The sequence below is a fragment of the Aulonocara stuartgranti genome, assembly GCF_965226115.1.
Source record: "Aulonocara stuartgranti genome assembly, chromosome: 23".
NCBI classification, from domain to species: Eukaryota; Metazoa; Chordata; class Actinopteri; order Cichliformes; family Cichlidae; genus Aulonocara; species Aulonocara stuartgranti.
This window is the reverse complement of record NC_138958.1, coordinates 16635907-16656697: the sequence shown is the minus strand read 5'-3', so window position 1 is coordinate 16656697 and position 20791 is coordinate 16635907. Positions and strand designations below refer to the sequence as shown.

Sequence of the window (20791 nt, the reverse complement as noted above, 5' to 3'; positions counted from 1 at the left end):
ATGGATGCTTTGTAATTACAATTTGTAAGTTAACCAAACTCTACTGTCTCTTGCTAGGTGAGTTCCTCAACTATGATATAATGCTGGGAGTGAACCAGGGCGAGGGCCTTAAGTTTGTCGAGCTTATCGTGGACAATGAGAATGGCGTCCAAGCTAATGACTTCGACTACGCCGTGTCCAGCTTTGTGGATGACCTTTATGGCTACCCAGAAGGCAAAGACATCCTCCGAGAGACCATCAAGTTTATGTACACTGACTGGGCTGATAGGCATAATCCAGAGACACGCCGGAAGACACTCCTAGCACTTTTCACCGATCACCAGTGGGTAGCACCAGCAGTTGCCACAGCTGACCTGCACTCCAGTTTTGGATCTCCAACCTACTTCTATGCTTTCTACCACCACTGTCAGACGGAACAGGTGAGCTTCAAACTATCACATGCCTCATCAGCTCTGAAGGTACTTTCAAGTATTATGGTACCTGGAATCTAGGAATGAACACCCGGTCTTGATTTGAATTGTATCACTGAGCAGAAGCCATTTATCAACACATGTAAACAGAACGAATTCAAGAATAATGTACAATCAAATAAAATCACTTATTTCTTATTGCTAAAGGCAAAACAAAATGCTCCCAAATGAAACTAAAGTAATTGATTTGAACTGATAGTTTGATAGATAAGCCGACACATTGTTCACATATGTAACAACATGTGTATGATAACTGCTGCTTTACTTATGAGTCTTTCTCCATAAATAATCAGTGATGTGTAGTTGGCTAAGCAGTAGTGTCAAACCATGTTTTATATTTTAGATTCTTCCAAATAGCCACCCTTTACTTTGATTACTGCCTTTCACACTCTTGGCTTTCTCTTGATGAGCTTCATGAGGTAGTCACCTGAAATGTTTTTCCAATAGTTTTCCACAGGTTACAATAGATGCAGAGCACTTGTTGGCCCTTTTGCCTTCACTCTGAGGTCCATCTTGATTGGGTTTAGGTCAGGTGACTGTGGAGGCCAGTCCATCTGGCCAGGCCATTCTGGTTCAGTGTGCCTTCAATTTCGAATAAATCTCCAACAGGGTCACCAGCAAGCTTCCTCCAAGCCTCCTACAGTGGGAACCATGCATGTGGAGACCATGCGTTCACCTTTTTTGCGTCTCACAAAGACATTGTTAGTGGAACCAACGATCTCACATTTGGACTCATCAGACCAAAGCACAGATGTCCATTCCTGTTTCTTTGCCCAAACAAATCTCTGCTGCTTGTTGCTTTTCCTTAATAGCGGTTTCTTAGCAGCTATTTGACCATAAAGGCCTGATTCTCACAGTCTCCTCTGAACTGAACAGTTGACATATACATATGTATACATACATATTTGTTTGCTGGTTGCCTGGTTCTGCCAGAGGTTTCTTCCTGTTAAAAGGGAGTTTTTCCTTCCCACTGTCGCCAAAGCACTTGCTCATAGGGGGTCATATGATTGTTGGGTTTTTCTCTGTATCTTTGAAGCGCCTTGAGGTGACTTTTGGTGTGATTTGGCGGTATATAAATAAAATTGAATTGAATTGAATTTAAACTGGTTGGCTGGTTTTTTGATATTTTTTTTTTACTGGTATCTTAAATCCTTACTTCTTCCTGTATTACTTGATGCAACATTTAATGTTAATGTTCAAATATGTCTAGACAAACTAATGAAAATAAAGAGTGCTCATTAAATTGCCCACATTCCTTATTATATTAACTTCAACTTGGTACAGCTACCATGTATATGTACTCTGTATTCCAGTTTAAACTCATCTCAAAGCAATTTTCCTCTGTCAGCATCATCCTTTTATCTCTTGTCTTCTCTCTCTCTCTCTGTTCAATTCACTGAATAATGAGCCAAAAATGGCAGGTAAATTAATATTAACAACTTATCTCATTCCCCCTTTTTTCCTCAACAACTATTCTATTTCTCCAGCCTTTTTAGTCTTGCTGTGTCTATGCATATTGTCAGAATATCCACCGTGCAAAAATAAAGTCTTTTAATGTCCTGTATCTGTCACATAAATGTAATAATACTGACGTGATTTGATTCATCTGCTGCTCATTAGGTACCACCCTGGGCAGATGCAGCACATGGAGACGAGATCCCATATGTGTTTGGCCTGCCTATGATTGGACCAACAGAGCTGTTTCCCTGCAATTTCTCCAAGAACGACGTTATGCTCAGTGCTGTGGTTATGACCTACTGGACAAACTTTGCCAAGACAGGGTATGATGACTCATAAGGGCCAATGCAGTGTTATGAATCTCATGAATCTGAACAAAACCATCACAGCTTTTTCAGTTATGAAAATGTTAAGTGCCACATCTGAAATAACTTATAGCTCATACTTAATATTTGTACTTGATCTAACCAGCACCTCTGGAAAGTTAATAATTTCACTTCGCTGTAAATGATAAATAATTTGATGTGATTATTAGTTATATGGAAATGAAATAATTCTATTGTTTGACATGATTGGTTGTGATTTTGCCAAAATACATTCTATTCATTTCCAAAAAAGGGTACATGATTGTTTACCAAGTGAGCTGGTTTACATGAAATAATCAATTAGTTTATGAGCTTATGTAGTGTTAATTATATGTTAATATACATATAATCACCATTAGAACATTGTGATCATTTCACAGTGAAGTTATAATTTCACTGTAATTTTGTTTCTTCAGTATGACGAGGAGTAGTGAATCATACTATGGGTTTTATGGACTGTGTTGTATAATTGGTATTCTTTGAAAATACCCACTACATATCTTCAAATACATTATTAATTGATGATCCTAGCCTGGAGAGTGACATTCTGAAAGCGACAAAATTAAAATCCTTTTTTTCTCCCTCTGTCTCATGTTGCCCTCCACTATATAGTCATGGCGGTAATTGTTTTTCTGCAGCATAATAGGGGGACATTGGCTTTTCCTGTGCACTGCCCAGTAGCCCGGAGGGGAACAAAAAGAGCATTAATGATCTACATATATAACCCCAAATTGACGTAGAATGCTGGGTACCTGAGAGATTTATGCCACCAATTTGAATGGTTAAGAGTGTTCCTGATGAGGTTTGGCTGGCTCCATATGCTGCTCTCAGACAATGGGGCGCTCACTGGGTCTGAATGGGCCTCCATAGTTCACATGGCTGGATCTGTTCTCCTCAGATTAAGTGCGAGTGGCTCTATTTAGTGCAGGATCCAAACTCAGTGCGTTGTCCTCCTCTGTACTGAATATATGAGGGGTATTCACATGGGTTACTGACCTGCATTTACAGTTTATTTAAGCCTTGAGTTATTGAGTCAAACATTTAAAATTGATGGCACATGACATTTAAAAAAGTAGCTATTCTAAGTGTGGTTTATAGCAAACATTGAACCATGTACTTGTTGGAAATTATCAGCATGGTTGAACTGCATATTCAACTAAACATATTCTTTGGCAGGAAGCTTCTTTTCATGTTTGAATTATATATAAATGCATTCACTTCCAAGGAGATATCCATAATTTAAAAAATAAACAAAAAACTGTGACAGGGATTTTTTTTTATGTCTCAAAATTTAAATTAGGTATCTTAAGACCTTTCCATTCAGTCAGAATCTTTAGAAAGCCCTACATCTATGAGCAATAATTTCCCTTCTGACCTTTTCTGGATCTTATCAGGTGTGATATCTTAGAAAGCGCTGATTAAAATTTGATGAAACCTGGAGGCTGCATTTCACCACTGCCTTTCAGTATTTTCATAATTATACTGATTAACCTGAGGCAAATGCTACACTTATGTCAAAATTAAAATTTGAATAGCCAAACAGCTGTGTCTTAAGAGGTCCAGTTCACCTTTAGCCTGGTTTTAGATCTTCCTGCCCTCTAAGGTAAACAGCCAACAACATTTTTTTTTTCCACTGTAAGACTCTCAGCTCGTCTCTCCTCTGTGACCTCTTTAACGGAAACTCATTCCTATTCTTTCTTCAAAGGGACCCAAACCAGCCTGTACCCCAGGACACCAAGTTCATCCACACTAAGCCCAATCGTTTTGAAGAAGTGGCATGGACACGCTACAACCAGAAAGACCAGCTTTACCTCCACATTGGCCTGAAGCCCCGGGTCAAAGAGCATTACCGAGCCAATAAGGTATAGTTAGATGTAACTCTGTCATGCAGCAGATAAGCTTTTTACTGTTTTTAAGAGAACTCCAATAGAAACTTCAGTACACTGGCTCCCTGTAGATTTAGAATTGATTTTAAGATGTTACTGATCACTTTTAAACCATGTGATGGTTTGACTCCAAGCTAAATAGCAGATTTGTTGACCCCATATGAGCTGTCTTACTGCCTTAGAGCCTCAAGAGCTGCCATGCTGGTGATTCCAAAATCAAGATTTAAATCTCATGTTGACCATCATCTTTGGAATAATCTATCTGAGGAGAAACCGCTCACAAAATCTGTGGCTTTTTTCAAATCCCTTATAAAAACACATTTTTATAAACTTTTTTTGCTTTTTTTAATGTGATATTTTCTATGTCTTCACAGGTTATATTTTGATAGCATTTGCATGCGTGCATGTCAATCTATCTGTAAAGAAGATAGCTTGAAATAATTCTGATATGAATTTGTAGACTGTTAAAAATGCATTAAAACTTCAGACTTAAAAAAAGTTGACTTTCTCATATATTATGATATATTTGGTCTATTTTTCTGTTTATTATGTATTTAAATTAAACTCTAATTAATTCTGTTTCTATTAACATCTTACACATTTCTCTAACTTTTTAAAAAACGGATAAATCCAGTGTATGCAATCTGGATTTATAAAAATGTATTCCAATTAATTGTTTCTTGCATTATTTTAAATTTTTCGTCTCTATAAAGATGAAATTCCTGCATGTTTCCTCTTTATGCATCACTTGTGCCCTAGTCTTGGGTTTGTTTTTCACAAGCAGGGACATTTTCTGAATGCTTAAAATTGAACTGCAATATTGTTTCATTTTCATCCTATTGTAATTCCATACTTTAAGATGCTCTTCTGAAGACAGTTTTCATACTTGCTTGATTTTACCACCTACGCATTTCTGTCCTTTTCTCAGGTCAACTTGTGGTTGGAGCTGGTTCCTCATCTACACAGTCTCAATGAGGTCACCCAGCTCATCCCAACCACCACCAAGGTTGGTTTTAAATAGTCGATGTGTGATATCATGGCAAAAAGTGTCTATGTGAGCCATTCCCTCCACAGAAGGCTTTTTGAAAAGTTTTAAATGTAACATTGAGATTGGTTGTTGACCTAGTTTGCCTAATTTTCCGCTCAAGGGGCTCTTGTGATCTCCTACTTAGGTGATTATATATATAGACATGATAGACGAGCGCATATAAACACAGAGCAGCAGTTGAAGTATATTGAGGAATGAATTTAAAGGCAATGCCAAAAGTGTTCAGTAAATGCAGCTATCAGGTGTGACAGAGAAGAATTATACATAAACATCCAGTCTGACTTCAGTTTGATGCAAATTATGAGTAGATACTTGATGTACAAGGGGCTGATTCTGAAGGTTTGAGGTTGTGAATGTGTGTAATATTTTTAATTTCATTTTTAAAAAACGTATTTATGTCACATTTTGATAAGTAACTTTATCAAGGTGCGATCGTGGCTCAAGAGTTGGCATTTCGTCTTATAATCGGAGGGTTGCCGGTTCAAGCCCCAGCTCGGACAGTCTCGATCGTTGTGTCCTTGGGCAAGACACTTCACCTACTGGTGATGGCCAGAGGGGCCGATGGCGTGATATGGCAGCCTTGCTTCTGTCAGTCTGCCCCAGTGCAGCTGTGGCTACAACTGTAGCTGCCTCCACCAGTGTATGAATGTGAGAGTGAATGAATAGTGGAATTGTACAGTGCTTTGAGGGTCCCGATAAGCACTATATAAATGCAATCCACTATTATTATCAAGTCAGGCAGTGGCCATATGTTTAAAGTAATTTCAGGATGTACACAATCTCACTTTGCCACGAGTTAGAACAAAAATTTGTGTCACTATGCAACTTAAGCATTAAGCTGCAGCAAAGAGATTATCAACATTACATTAACACTTGGAGCTGAAGGAAACTGAAGTTGCTCCTTCCTGATATTGTCTTCCTTTTCCTCCTTTGCTCTCCATCCCTTTCCTGGTCTCCATTTTATTTACGTATGTTAGACCCATGAGTATTTGAATAAGGGCACTGTTTCTGTAATGTTGCCTCTCTACATTATGTTTTAAATCAAACAAACAGTTGAAGTAAACTTTGACTTTCAGCTTTAAATCGAGAGTAGCCAATCTCACTGGTGAAAAATAAAGAAATGTTGTCAGAAATTGCTAGTTTTAGGCCACTAAAACTGAAAATAATTGGCTGTGTTTTTTTTGACATCCTACTCAGAAGTGATCTGATGTCTTTAAAGAGACAGTGCAATCATTCTTACAAGCACTATGTAATGATGAAGAAAAATATTTTGACTCCTGAATTTGAAAAAATAAGGCCCCAAATCGAAGTAGGTGCATATTTACTATTGATCTAATGAAATTGTATTTGACCTTCCTGCTAGAAGGAAATCTGCAAGGCTATGAAGTTGGGTTTTCTTAAAGGATTATAAAATGTCAAACAAGTAATATTTTCCTTTTCTTTCAAAATATGCTGTTAAAGTCATGTGACTCTTAGAAGCTAAATGAGTGAAATGTCAGTTTGGTGTGCACTGCAAAGTTTTGAATGATGTGAAATTCAAGCCACAGGAGACACAAATAAACAAACAAGAGTTGAGCTTTAATAGCAGATAAATAAATGTAGAATCCAAAAGTCCAGCTGGAATATAATGTAAATACAAGAAGTAATGAAAAAAACTTGGGGGACACATGTGAAACAAAGCAAGAACATGCACTAACCTCAGCAGGACTAGGTAGACAATGCAATAAAACCAAAGAGAAGGCAGGATTGCTTTCTATATTAAAGTATTTATTTATTGCAAATGAAATCATGCTTTTTTGCTCTAATAACATTGAAAGCCTATCATGGGGTATCCAATATGTAGTTTCAACTTTGTGGTACCACAAGCTAGACTATACAGTTGAACATGATCAGATGAATTAGTTATTAACCACTGGTTTTCTTGTCTTCAGATTCCTCCACCAGAGACTACTAATCGAATACCGAAGAAAGTTCTGGTGACCAAACGTCCTAACCCAACCCCATTCCCCACTGAGACACAGGACAGTCACAACCAACCACATCTTGTGGACCAGCGTGACTACTCCACTGAACTATCTGTAACCATTGCTGTGGGAGCATCCCTGCTTTTCCTTAATATCCTGGCTTTTGCTGCACTTTACTACAAAAAGGACAAGCGCCGGCACGATGTTCATAGACGCTGCAGCCCCCAGCGGAGTGCCGCAAATGACCTTGCCCATACTCAAGAGGAGGAAATCATGTCTCTACAGATGAAGCAGCACTCAGACCTGGACCGAGATTGCAGGGGGGTTGGCGACTCCCTGCACCCGCATGACGTGGTTCTGAGGACTGCCTGCCCACCGGACTATACTCTGGCCATGAGGCGCTCACCAGATGACATCCCGCTCATGACACCAAACACCATAACCATGATCCCCAGCACCATGGGAGGGCTCACCTCACTCCACTCTTTCAATACCTTCCCCAGCAGTGGCCAGAACAACACCCTGCCCCACCCGCACCCACACTCACACTCCACCACCCGAGTATAGCCCTGTGGATGCACCCATGCAGGCGGGACTCTGATGGCTGAGGCTAAAGCTAATGCCGCTGACGCAGCAGAGACTGAAGGCCAACTTTCTGACAAACACAAGTATGTCATGAGATGAAATGCCATCCTGGAGTTGCCAGAAACCCATGGAATTACACTGGGACTGTACGACACCCTGTTAATACCTGAGGAAATATAGTCAAGAGTTTCTGAGGGTTTGGACCAGGGAAAAAAGAATAATTATCTTTTTGTACAAAAATTTAAGACAAGACAAAAATACATATAAAGAGCTGAAGATAAACAACCTCTAAAGCTAAAACAAAGAGGAGGATGTTTTTTTATTGTTATTATTTTTGTTCTGATATTGCAGCAAAACAAGGTACAGTAAAAATACTTTCTCTTTCTAGCAATAGATATGGCCTTCGGGATCTTTTGACAAATGACTGCTTGAGAGTATTATCTGGATACAGAAGAGAGCATCAGACACACCTTGGAGGTGAGAAGAAGGGAGCTCTTTGTAAAAGAAAGAAAGCGCGTTGTTTTCCTTCGGCATCACGCTAGAGATTACTCTGTGGGGCACAATGTAGATGCCATGCAAACCAATTTAGGCATGTCTTGACATCATAAATGGAGGCTATGTAAGATAAGGTAAAAAAGAAAAAAAACAATTGTTGAAAAGAGCAAAGGAAAGACTGAAAACTTCAAGAAAAAGAAATCCTGTATGCACAACAGAACCATTTTGAGGAGAAAAAAATCTTGCAAATACTTTTCATCCATTTATTTTTGAGGATTGGGAACAATTTTATTGTATAGAACCTATTTACATATCTAGATCTGTACACTAAGCACCGAGGCTGTTTAAGCTCTCCTCTTTTCAGAGGGGCATCCATACTGCAAACCTGCCAGTAGAACTGAACCAGTAGGAAGTGGGGATCCACCTACTGGCTTTCTGGCATTTCCAACTTCAACACAGAGAGCTGGGGGACAAAGGATAATTGGATATTTTAGCACGATGCGCATGACAATTTATCTGCTTGATGGCTGCTCTGCTGATTATGTCATTATTAAGAATCATTTTCACCCTCTCCCTTGCATTGGAGAAATTTCAGACATATTTCTTGATTGGATTACAAGAAAACACACACCCTTGCAGGACCATGGGAAATACAATTCCAGGTTATGGATGATGTGGGCTGGAGTCGGGGGTAGAAAGGGGAGGGGCTGGAAATATGGTTCAAATTTTCTTGCATAACATGATATAGCTTGAGTGGAGCTGGGCATATAAGGACTAGTTTTGTACTCCGTGTGTTGGTACTACTTTTTGATAGTGGTTAAATCACATTACACTGTATCAATCAAACTCATTGTACCTTCAGTTGAGATCAATGTTCTTTGGTATTCTACCTACTTGACCACTATACCGTATAGAAGTAATTACCTGCACTGTTTATTCCATTGCCCGGTTTTCTTTACTTTTAACTGGGAGGTGTGTTGACTGTGGTGGAGGGTGAAACTACTGGGGAAAAAAATGGTGGGAGAGTAAATTTCTGGACCGTGTAGATTTTTTATTCATCCAATCGGGCACTGTAGAGCTCTTTAAACATGAATGCCTACACATGACTAACACAAGTCAAAGGGCAAGATGATAGGAAAAGTTAGGGTCACGGTAGGCCAATTCCCATTATGCGCATTTCATCTAGTTTTGATCATTAGCCAAGGCTGGTTGTGTTAGGAGACACATTGCGTTGGAATTATTGAATTATGTGAAGGAAGTAAAAAGGCCTCTCATAGCAGCTCTGAAGCCCACAGTCACTCCTCTTCACCTACTTCTTTTCTTTTTTTAGCCCCACTCGTTTTCTACCAGGGATTCTCTACTGTCTCATCTTTTATACTGAGCTGACAGCTGGGCTGTTTAGCAAAGCGGCTCGTCTCACATCCGCACTGTCTTCAGTTGACCATCTACTACAATGCTGTCTGCCTTTGCTAACATCTTCAGGTCAGTGAAGCCTCAGCAGCTAACGATGTTATCCATCGGTGTAGAAATGAGTCACAGTGCAGTCGAATCCAGTTGCTTAAAAGGTTGGAGTCACTGTGGGGGTAAAGTGGTGATCTTCAAAGCAGACAGAGACATGAATATCCTAGATGGCAACTCTATTGTGCACGGATATAGAAATGTGAAAGCTGGCGCAGAGATGCTACTTGGTAAGCTGAAACGCTTTTCTCCCTGTTTTCCCTTCGCTAAAATGTAGATGTGTAGAGGCCTCTGTTGTGAGAATTCATCCTGCCCCTTTTGGCTTCCTTACAGGCACTGTGCAGTCATTCAAAATAATGAGTGCAGACTACTGTTACCCCATGTAACATTGTGGCAGACAAGCTGGATGAGGGGATAAAATCTTGTCTCTCACAGGAAATGTTGCTTTTTGGAATACGATTTAAATTGAATAAACTAATTTTATCTGTTGGCTCCAGATTGTTTCTCTGGATGAAATGAACAGCCAGTGCTTGATCTGGGATTGAAACAGAAGAAAGATTCCAAGGTTATTATCACACATCATCCTCGTGGGAATTTCAGAATCTGGGGAAAATCTGCTCTGTAGTTTTGTTGGCACTGTATCGACAAATCAAAAGCTTTCATACTTTAATACCGATAATATGTATAAACAATCTCATACACAACCATGTGATAAGAAATTACACCTGGGCTTTCCAAGTATTTTGTTTCCCCACACAAAATGTTTTATATAGGAAAACCCTCTACTTGAACTCAAGATTTATTAGACCCATATAAAAAGCAACATGACCTTGTTTTTGTAACCCAATTGCTCAAATGCACTTCACTAGATGTGGAAAGGACTCTTGAAAGAAAATTAAATGATGACGTTGGCTGTGCAGGGATTTAGGAACATTTGTGCCTGAATATGCGCATCAGCAACAAAGTAATTCCTATTATGTAGGTTACTAATTTAAAATGTGCAAAGAGTCACATGGGGTAGGTCAGATTGCACAACGTGAGTCCAAGCAAGACAAACAAAATCTGTTTTCCTTTGTTTATATTGGTTTATTACTGTTTTCTCGCATTTGAATACCAAAACAATGTGTTTCATGATGTAAATCCAGTGGAGCACTACACTTGTTCACTTTTTTCGCTACAAACATGGCAAAAACAAAATAAGATTTTTATCTGTTAATTTTTTTGTTTGTGTTGTGTTTTGATTTTTTTTTTTTTTGTTACAGTGAACATTTGATACTTTTATATGACACTTAAACCATTGAATTTACAATCCCCGTTGACTAGAAATGACCCTCTGCATGCCTACTGCATCTATGTAAGTATACAGTGCACCCAAACATGCAGTTGCAACAAAGAAATGTCACTTTCTATGATCAATCTTCCGCACATGCTGTGGAAGATCATATCCTATGATTAATTGGGATCCAGTGTTCAATCTTTAAAATCTCTTAGCTAACTCACAACAAGTATCCAGTGGTCAACCCGTTCCAAAACAGCCATCTCAAAAGACAAAAAGCACTATGTAGTTTTGTCTTTTGTCTGGTGGAACCACAGCTTACATGACTTTCCATCACATTTTAGGATTGCATTTTACATAAATCCACGTAATATGACAAATCATTCTGCATTTTAGTCATATTGCTTTACAAAGCATCCCAAAAAACATTTCCCTTTTAAAGTTTGCAAAACTGCAGCATTAGCAGTAGGATGAAAGGCACTGAGAACGAGCAATTACAACTCTACATGAAAATATCACAGAGGTTGAGATCGTATATAGCTAGCACTTGCCAAATTCAAACGTTGCTCTCCAGAGAAATGACAAAGGGGCAAAGGCAGGGCCACCCACTGAATTAAACATATAATTGCACTGATGGGTAAATAGTCAAGCAATTGCAAGGCCATGCTAAGTGGGTGACAGCCAGGGATGAATCCTAATTAATAACTTGCCATGCATCCAATTGTCTGATTGATGATAGTTGAAAAATGTAAATCAACTGTAGCGTGAAAAAAAATGAGAGAAATGTTGGTCAGCACCTGACATATTTGGAATTATAAATGGAAATTGCTAGAAACTGCACTGAACTTAATTTATAGTGGCAGTTGCTAACAAGATTTAGCCTCTGCAGTGACTATATGCAAATATAGTCCAAATTTTCTCATAAGGAAAAAGCAGTTGTGCTAGATTGCTTGAGGATGTAAAACTAGACAGGAAGACAGCAAAACTTTTTGCAGGAAAATGCAAAACGCAATGACTCAATCAGGAAATATATAAGTAAGCAAATGCATTAAATGCATTTAACAGTTTTAAGATAAGATAAGATAAGATAACCTTTATTAGTCCCACACGTGGGAAATTTGTTTTGTCACAGCAGGAAGTGGACAGTGCAAAAGTTATGACGCAAAAATTTTGACAGTTGTGTGTGGAAAAACATGGTTATCAAAGCAAATTGAAAGCAAATTGGCATAATTTGTGAGAAAACTGCAGCACCGAATGACCTTTCCCTGAAGACAACTGCAGGCATTATGAATTAGAAATCTTTAAAAGATTAAATCTTGAAAGCGATGCACAAATTGAAAGTCTGATTTAAGCACCAGCTAGCTGCTGTTTCCCTTGCAATCAGGAAGATGTGAAAAAGATTTAAAATACACAGTAGCAGAAGAAGAGAATGCTGTGCCGAGCACCTCTCCGACCACAGAGCAAAGTTAAGACAAAATGGTATTTGACTGATGGCATAAAACCCTATCAAAATCATATCACACTACTCCACTTAACATACCCAAAATGTGTATTCTAGATTTGTTCATGTATTGTCTTAACAACACCAAAATTGAAGGATTCAGTAAATTTCACTAAGGCAACCTTACTGGAAGACTGATGCATTTCAAAGCAAACTAACTTGTTTTGCCTGGTGACATTTTCTCTATTAAGATTCGCAGTCTTTGGGTAAGAAATGGTCCACATCTAAAGCCGTGTCACCTTTTAAGCTGTGTGTTGAATATGCTCTGTGAAAAATATTCCTTTCTTAGTGTTTCCATTAAAAAAAAAATTTTATGGTATAAGGAATATCTCAAATGCATTTCCTACCTCATAGATCATTTGCAAATAATAACTTTTGTGAATGTTGCATTTTCCATCCTGCTGTTATTCTCTTGTATCAATAGTAAAGTTTTATCAGGCGTTACCCTGTCCAGCTGTCAGTAAGCATTGCCAACCCCTGCAGCCGCCACAAATGTAGGTCATGTCTCCCTGCTCTTGACACGAATGTAAACGGTTGTGTACATATGATGGTAGGTACTAGCAGTGCTGAGACTTTATCATTTAAAAGATGCTTAACAGCACCTCTAGTGGTCATAGGTTCCACAGGGTACCTCAGAGTTGTGTTCTTCATGTTGGAAAAATCTCAGCTCACAACTAAAGTACAACTACATGTGTTTTTAAGAAAGGGCTAGCTTTTAATAGACTAGGGCTAAGAAACGTATATAATTATGAAACGTATGACTGAAACAAGGTGATAAATTTCCCCAATCAACAGAACAGCTACAGAAACCAAGTTGCCCTTCTGATTTGATTCACTGCTAAGAAGGAAAAAAGGAAAAAGGAAAAAAATCCTTCCTTTCTGATTTTAGGAAACTGGGGTAATTGACACTCATTTTTTAAACGTTACATATCCAATCCCAGAGTGCCACTGAGACTTTGCTACACATAAATGACACTCTTTCCAATGAGAAGCATTTTGATTACGTTAAAGAGTGGGAAATGTCATAAACATATATTCTCTTAACACATCTTTTTAAAGTTAGGGCAAGTCACACGCCTGCCCTATGATAGAGGAAACATTAAGCCTTAAAACTGAGAACTAATAACAATAAAACTTTATTGGATAGTGAAATGAGCAAATTAAATACGAAGGAAGTTCAAATTTAATTGCAGTTATTATACTGTTTATACACTGTGGTAGTTTTACGTGGAACATTACAGAGTTATGAGGAAAAGGGTATACCTTTTGTTTGAGTGCTGTGTACCATAACATCATAAACATACACCTTTCGCCCATCTTTTCTAATTCAACCTGGTTCATAACTGAATTTCTCTTTTTTTTAAGGAGATTATTAAAAGTCTGTTATTTTCTAAAGCCGTCGCGGGCAGGTTGAGCACACTGATTACGTGCAGCATGCGTGGGCAGGAGGGTCTTTACATGTGTGTTTGCTAAAATACACACATCTTCAAAACAACAACAGCTAAAACACACACCACACACAGTTGTAAAATCTTAAACATGACCTGCAAAAATCCGTCACCCCCTTTTGAATGCATATGCTGGTATTGTTCATTTCCAGTTACCAGTATGCTCCTTTGTCAGCCTTGTAAACATTATTTCCATTAGTGTTTAATTCTATATTGTGCCTATTTTGTGTTTCTGTGTTGAATATTTAAATATTCTGTTTATTTTGTGTCATATGATGTCTTGCTTGTCCTGAATAAGACTTGAATTTGGATTTATTGGCTTTGTGCTTGTAGCAGCACTCATTTGTAAGAGTGTTGACATTCAAATGGCAGATGTGAGATATTAGTCTGAGAATGCCCCATAGTTGAGAATGACTCCCATCTGGTGTCACCCTCCTTTAAAAAATTGTGTCCAATTAGCCCAGTCTCATGGCAGCTTGTGAAATAGTCCCAAAAATGTGATCTGTGCGCTTCTGTACAGGATGACTTTTGCTTTAATCGTGACAGAGAAGCAACACTCCCATCAGATGCGACTTATCTACCAGAAAATTACTTTTAGTAAAACGATAGCGTATAAGAAGAATAAAACAAAAGAATGGTAAAAATGTCTCTTTGATTAAGTTCTTGTAGTTATGCCACTATCCTCCTACTTTCTTGAGTGGACTTTAGTACATTAAAGTGGAAGCTGTCTTGATCTTTACATACGTAACATATAGGTATTATTTACATCTATTTTTCAAGCTACCGTGAGACGGTGTTAGTCTGCCATTTGCAAAAGGGGAAGTTTCACCCAATCCAGGTAGCATTTCTTCGGTCATTTCTTTTGACTCCCAGCACCACTAGATTTTATTAAGCCAGTCAAGAAGGGTGAGTATACATCCAAACAGTTTGGGACTGCAAACACTTGTGAAACCCTGTTCTAGGGGGAAGCTTCATTTTTTTTTTTGTTCTTGTGTAAAGCTACGCAGATCGTGGTCGACAGTGAGCCTGTGCTGTAGTGCAAGGGCAGAGAGGAACGAGCACTGCGAATGAATGTAACGCAACGTGCCATTTTCTGACCTCAAAGCGCAGCAGAAACAACAATTAAACCTCAGATTCATCCTGAGAGGTTTGTGCAAGCAGTCTGAAAGCTAAAGGTGGATTTGTTCTTTGAAAGTCATGTGAACCGGAGGAACTATGTGAGCAGGTCTGGCATTTGTATTGTAGATTATTTGTCACTTGTCTTTCTTTCTGGTTAAATAGTAATTACTCTTCTGGAGCACAATAAATGATTTTAATATGCTGATATGTTTTTTTTTCCTCTGGAGTCTTCATTTATTATTTTCTGTGGCTGTTGCTGAGTTTACTAATTTAATTGGTGAAGCACACATCACTTCATACTCGCGAGTAATTACTCTGGCAATTTATTTGTGGCGTGATTAAATTTGTTTTCTGTGACTGAAGGCTGAACAAGCTTTGTCCTAGGTAGAATGCATTAAAATAAAAATAGTGCCTGTAAAACCTCACCATGTTCTTACAGGAAGTACACACGGTGATAGAGGGTGAACATCTGTCACTTTTGTTGAAATGGGCAAAAAAATGTGACAACAAAATTAAAGAGTTTCTTCTACCGCACTTTTTTTTTTCATGAATTCTATGCGTTTATGCTCTTTGTGAACTCTGTGTGTGGGTTATTATGCATTATGGTACTCCATCCATCAGACAATAGGTTGGGTGTGTTTGTAGAAATGCAAAAGGTGAAGACGTGCAATATGGAATATGTATCTTGGCTGTTACCTTTAAATTACTACACATTATTGATGATTTTCATCTAAGTTTTAAAGTTTGCACAGAAGCACTTAAAGCTGAATAAACAAGTGTGGCTCAAAAGTGACAAAATGAAAAAATACACTATTACAGAAATCCTTTAAACTCTGCAAAACTCATCAGAATTTCTCACTAAAAGCAGCCTGGCTCATTTTGAAACATGTAACATTGACGCAGTTTCAGAGGTGCCCCCTCTGATCAGGTTTGCATTTTGATTGGCAACACAATAAGAAATCATCTGACTTTTTTTTTAAATTTTACTTTATTTTGAAATATAAGAGAATTCGATACTGAGTAAAATCTCTTTCTTTCTTTAGAATGATTTTTGTCATAGATCTTGGAAAACAATAAAATGTGTCAGACAGAGAGAAACTTTCTAGCAGTAACCCATGTGTAAATGCTCATTATAGAAATATGAGATCAACAATAACTGGATAAATGAATAGGATAAAAAACAGGACGAAATAGAATATTAAACTAATTCGCCTTTATTGCTGTTCTCTTATTTTGTTAAAACACATTTCGTCCTGTAACACAAATTGAGATTTTGAATCATTCATTAGTGGTTAATGTTTTATTGTTTTCCAATATGTGATGAATTTAGTTATGCGTTTTAGTTCTCTGCATGCTAAGAGCAGAACAACAGTATTTGTAGGGCTCAGCCTGAGAACTTCAGGGACCCTTTTGCGCCTCAGGGCTTGATGTGATGCATTATCAGTTTCCTCTGATCTTAAATATCACACAAATACAAGCACTCTCTCTCTCACACACGCAGACCAAGAAAAAAAAAAAGCAAACTGGCATTTTGTTTAGTGCTAATTGGAAATCAATCGAAATTCATCCTCCTTGGAAAAGGGTGACATTTTCTCACTCTTTGCCAATGATTAGAAACAAATTATGCCAGACACTGACTGACATTTGGAGAGCAGGCGGCTGTTTGGAGTGGAGTGTAAAGGATCAACAGAGCATGTATTTATGCTCTCAGGCACTGATCCTGTCATGTGTGTTGTGTGTTGTGTGTGTGCGTGTATGTGTGCATCTATTTGTCTGACCAAGGGCACACACGACTGTGGGCTGCTCAGCCAGAGGGCCCTGTAGGAATAGCTTGATAAGGGAGGCTTATTTACCATAATAATGCATCTCATCTCTGCACATCAAACACTCCTGCCTGGTCTGATAACCCGCTCTTTAATTTAGCACAACTGTTTGATCTAGCTGTGCTGCCGTTGTCCCAGGGCCATTGTCGCGAGCAGCACAACAGTTGGGTAATTGCTGTGTACTTTAACAGTGTTTCACAAATAGAACAGTTACATAATGTTGCACCTATGGAGTAGAGCTCCACTAAATTGTGTGATGCTCTAGACGATATGCGAAGGGGAAAAAAAGGTATCGTATTGATATCTTATTCTGTCCGTGCTATTGCCTGTTATTAAGAGGTCAAAGGACTCATGACAGACTTTCTCATTAGACAGAGCTGGTGGTTTGTGATGCAGGGACCGGAGAATCGATACGTCTGGATCATTACTTTAATACTCACAAGCCACTCAGTTGGTGTTGATTTCACCGATAATTATATAAAGTGCATGTTTGGCTGATTCACTTTTTGTTTCTAGTATTTGTTTTTAGTGGTTGAGCCAAAGCAGCCATGTCACATGACTTGTCTGTGCCACATGACTGAGAACCCAGAGGACAGCTATGCTCAGTCACACAGATTAAATTTGTGACAAATAGTGAATGACGGCAAAATAAATAAATAAACAAAGAAATCATTAGTAACATAGGCCTATTATTACTATTATTATTGCTATAATAATAATCAGAATAATAATAATATGTGATGTCACAGTTTCAGTATGCAGTCAAGATGTATTTAGTTTCAGGTAATAAATGGATGGTTTTCATTCCATTTTCTCCTCTTTTTTGTGTGTTTGGTTCCAGCATCATGAAAGGGTTCTTTTAAAACTAAGATATAAGTATCAGATAGTCATATACTACCTCCTTTTTACTTGCTTTCAGGACCGCAATACACAACTTATCTGGATGGGTAATAGTCAGATGGAAGGTTGCTTGAATGAAGCTGCTTTCAGGCCACAAAAGATCCAAAAGACATTCTCCCGATCTAAAAAGACATAAAGCTTGCTGAAATACATTACGGCAAACTAATTTTTCCTTTATATTTCAGATGGGAAGATTAAAACTGTGAAATTATTAACTGAAATTCCCAAGTCACTTATTAGATATCCAAAATTTGCTCTGCTTTGAGGCAGATGAGTCACACTTTCCCCCTTAACAAGCAGCTTTAATCACTCTTTTGTTCTGTTCCTGACAAAACACACAGCAAAAGCTTTGTTCATGTCTGTGTTCGTTTTAATTGGGATTTGCTGGGTTTCTGCATCGTTTGAGTTGGTCCACTGGATGCTACCTTCAGGTAAGGCAATTATAATCAATGCACTGTCTTTCTCTTGTTCTAGGCCCAGCTTCTTCTCAAAGAGCTCATTTTGCAAAAAAATAAAAACAAAATAGAAATAACAAAACATACATGCACACATACAACGGACTCGATCTGTGTTGTGTTTACAAGTTTAATGATCAAACACTTTTATATTACTAACATCTGTTCGTCAGGTTTGAGTCCTTACTCAGCCAGTATTCTATTTCAAGTGTACACGAGTGAAAGTCAAAAATGTGACTGCTGTTTCAGCTATGAAGTGAGCAGATGCAAATTTAAGTTTAACACTTAAAACAAGGGAAGCTAACCAGTGACAGCCCTGTTAACAAATTAAAATTCCAGCATATTGAAAACAATTAACACATTTTGTTTCATTTTACTTGATCACAATCGCAAGCAAATACAGGCCCATATTGTCTAAGTTAGAAATGAGGTGCTGTCAACACCAACGGATGAAGTATTTCTCTCATGTTTCATCTTATGTCTACAAGCGATCAGCCTGCACTGATTGAACCAAACAAATTAAATCTGAGAGGATCTGAAGCTTCGTTCAGCCTGTCCGTCTGAATATCTTTGAACTTAATGAGATCTGGCAGTCAGCCTGTTCCCGTTGTCTCTCTGGAGGTGAAGAAAGTTGGAACTGTCCAGAGTAACGCTAATTTAACAAATCTGCACCACAAACAGTAAGCTGTTAGACACTTGTGGTATGCATAGATATACTGCACCTTGAATAATACAAGGGGTATTAGTTTTGTATACTTTTGTTCCAATTCCTAGAGGAGTTTTTCAGGGAGTTACTCAACAGTGTAATTCTTGCTTTAATTCTGCCCAGATCATCTGGATGGCTAAGGGCAGTGTTAGCAGAGGCCAGCAGGGCAATGGGAAGGGGTTGGAATCATGCACATTGCAGGCAACAATGCCCAATCCATGCATGCCCCAAGACTATGAGAGACAATGTCTCCTTGATTAGATACACTGATTCCCCCATTTTTAATTAATTACTCTTGGTTCATTCCATCAAAACCCTGACCTATATTCTCTCTAGATGTGCTGGCTTATCATTCTGTCAGAAAGTGTGTCCATTCAAATCACGTTTGATTTCTGATGTGGTCAGACAACCCAGCTTAGGAAATTGTCCTAATGGAGTGATGCAAGGCTTGTGATAACCCCCTCAGGTTTTGTGCCATAGTGTTACCAATTATAAAATTGAAAAACAAAAGTTGCTCTTTATTAGCACAAAAACTGACACAGACTGACTTTTGGGCATCTGTTTGCTCGAGCCCTCGTGCAGGTTCCCGCTTTGCCCAGTTTGTCAAGTTTATGTTGCCTTGGTGATTAAATGGCCTGACTGCCAGTATGGTATTGTGTCTTTCATGACAACAAATTTGCGAGCTCTAATCCTACCAGTTGACCACCCATTGAGGACCTGCCATTCCCACCCTGTTTTCTGATCTGAGCTGCAGACCTGTTCACCATGGCATCTTGGTGTGGTGTGCCAGCTGCACTGAGACTGACAAGAAAGCTCTTCAGAGACTCATCAAATCAACACAGAGGACCACCACCAGTCAGCTACATTCACTCAAGCAGTCCTACAGAACACGGTCATCACCATGTGGAGTTGCAAAGATCATCAAGGACTCTAGTCTTTCTGGCCACCACCTTTTCACTCTGCTGCTCTCTGGAAGGTGTAGAACCACAGAAAAGCTGCTGTGTCCAAATGCCATCAAAGTACTGAACTCTAGCTCATATAGCCCATGTGTGGTGTATGTGAGTTTTAACTCATACTGTTAAGTTCACATATTTTTAAATCCATATTTTCTTGTCTTAACTGTATGCACCTTGCAGGGAGATACTCCAGATTTCATCGTACACTAACAAAGACAAATAAAGACATTCTGTTCTATTCCAAAGATGTATTTTCCTCATGGACATCCCAGTACACTTGACTCTTGTAGCTGTAGCTTTATAAATAACTGCCTGTTGCAATGGTAAGACAATAGTTGTTACCTCTGGCTTTGTCAAGGACTTCTCTTAGAGTGTTTTGACACATAAACACCAAAAAAGTAAATAGTATAATAAAGATAGCAGTAATGATTTTCTGTATTCAATATATGTTTTAGAAAGCATAGCATGAAAATGTGCCGCTTCAGTTTGGGACCAATGGTGGCAGCAATGAGCTGGGAGCACAGTACCACTAAATAGGAGCAACTGTATGTCATTGCAGCAACTATTACAAGTTGGTGATACCTCAGTTTGAGGAAAGGCAAGAGATGGATCACAGGTATTTTTCTGGGTGAGCTAAATTCATTTTTTCTAACTTACCTCCCAAAGTCATGTTTCACATCATGCAAATTGTGTTTTTTACTAGAGTGCAATAGCAGAATTATGTTTGTCAGTGTTTCCCAACTTCTGCTGTGCTGGCGTCAAATATTTAACTTGCCTATCAGATCTTAGCTGCTTTTTGACCCAAAGCAAAGATCAATAGTTCACTGGGACATTTTATGTTTCACAATGGATTTCTCATATCCAGAGTGTGATTAAAC

The 20791-nt window shown here is 38.5% G+C and overlaps 1 protein-coding gene across 7 annotated transcripts in view; it reads left to right on the top strand.

The window, feature by feature from the left end:
• Positions 1 to 10979, top strand: part of nlgn1 (neuroligin 1) — a 344764-nt gene extending 333785 nt beyond the window's left edge. For all 7 annotated transcript variants that reach the window (XM_082524408.1, XM_082524410.1, XM_082524409.1 and 4 more), the window contains 5 exons: positions 58 to 419; positions 2091 to 2251; positions 3999 to 4155; positions 5108 to 5185; positions 7159 to 10979. In XM_082524408.1, the coding sequence (XP_082380534.1) occupies positions 58 to 419; positions 2091 to 2251; positions 3999 to 4155; positions 5108 to 5185; positions 7159 to 7758 (1358 nt within the window). In that variant the 3' untranslated portion in view covers positions 7759 to 10979. The remainder of the gene's footprint in view (positions 1 to 57; positions 420 to 2090; positions 2252 to 3998; positions 4156 to 5107; positions 5186 to 7158) is intronic.
• Positions 10980 to 20791: the final 9812 nt, after the last annotated feature.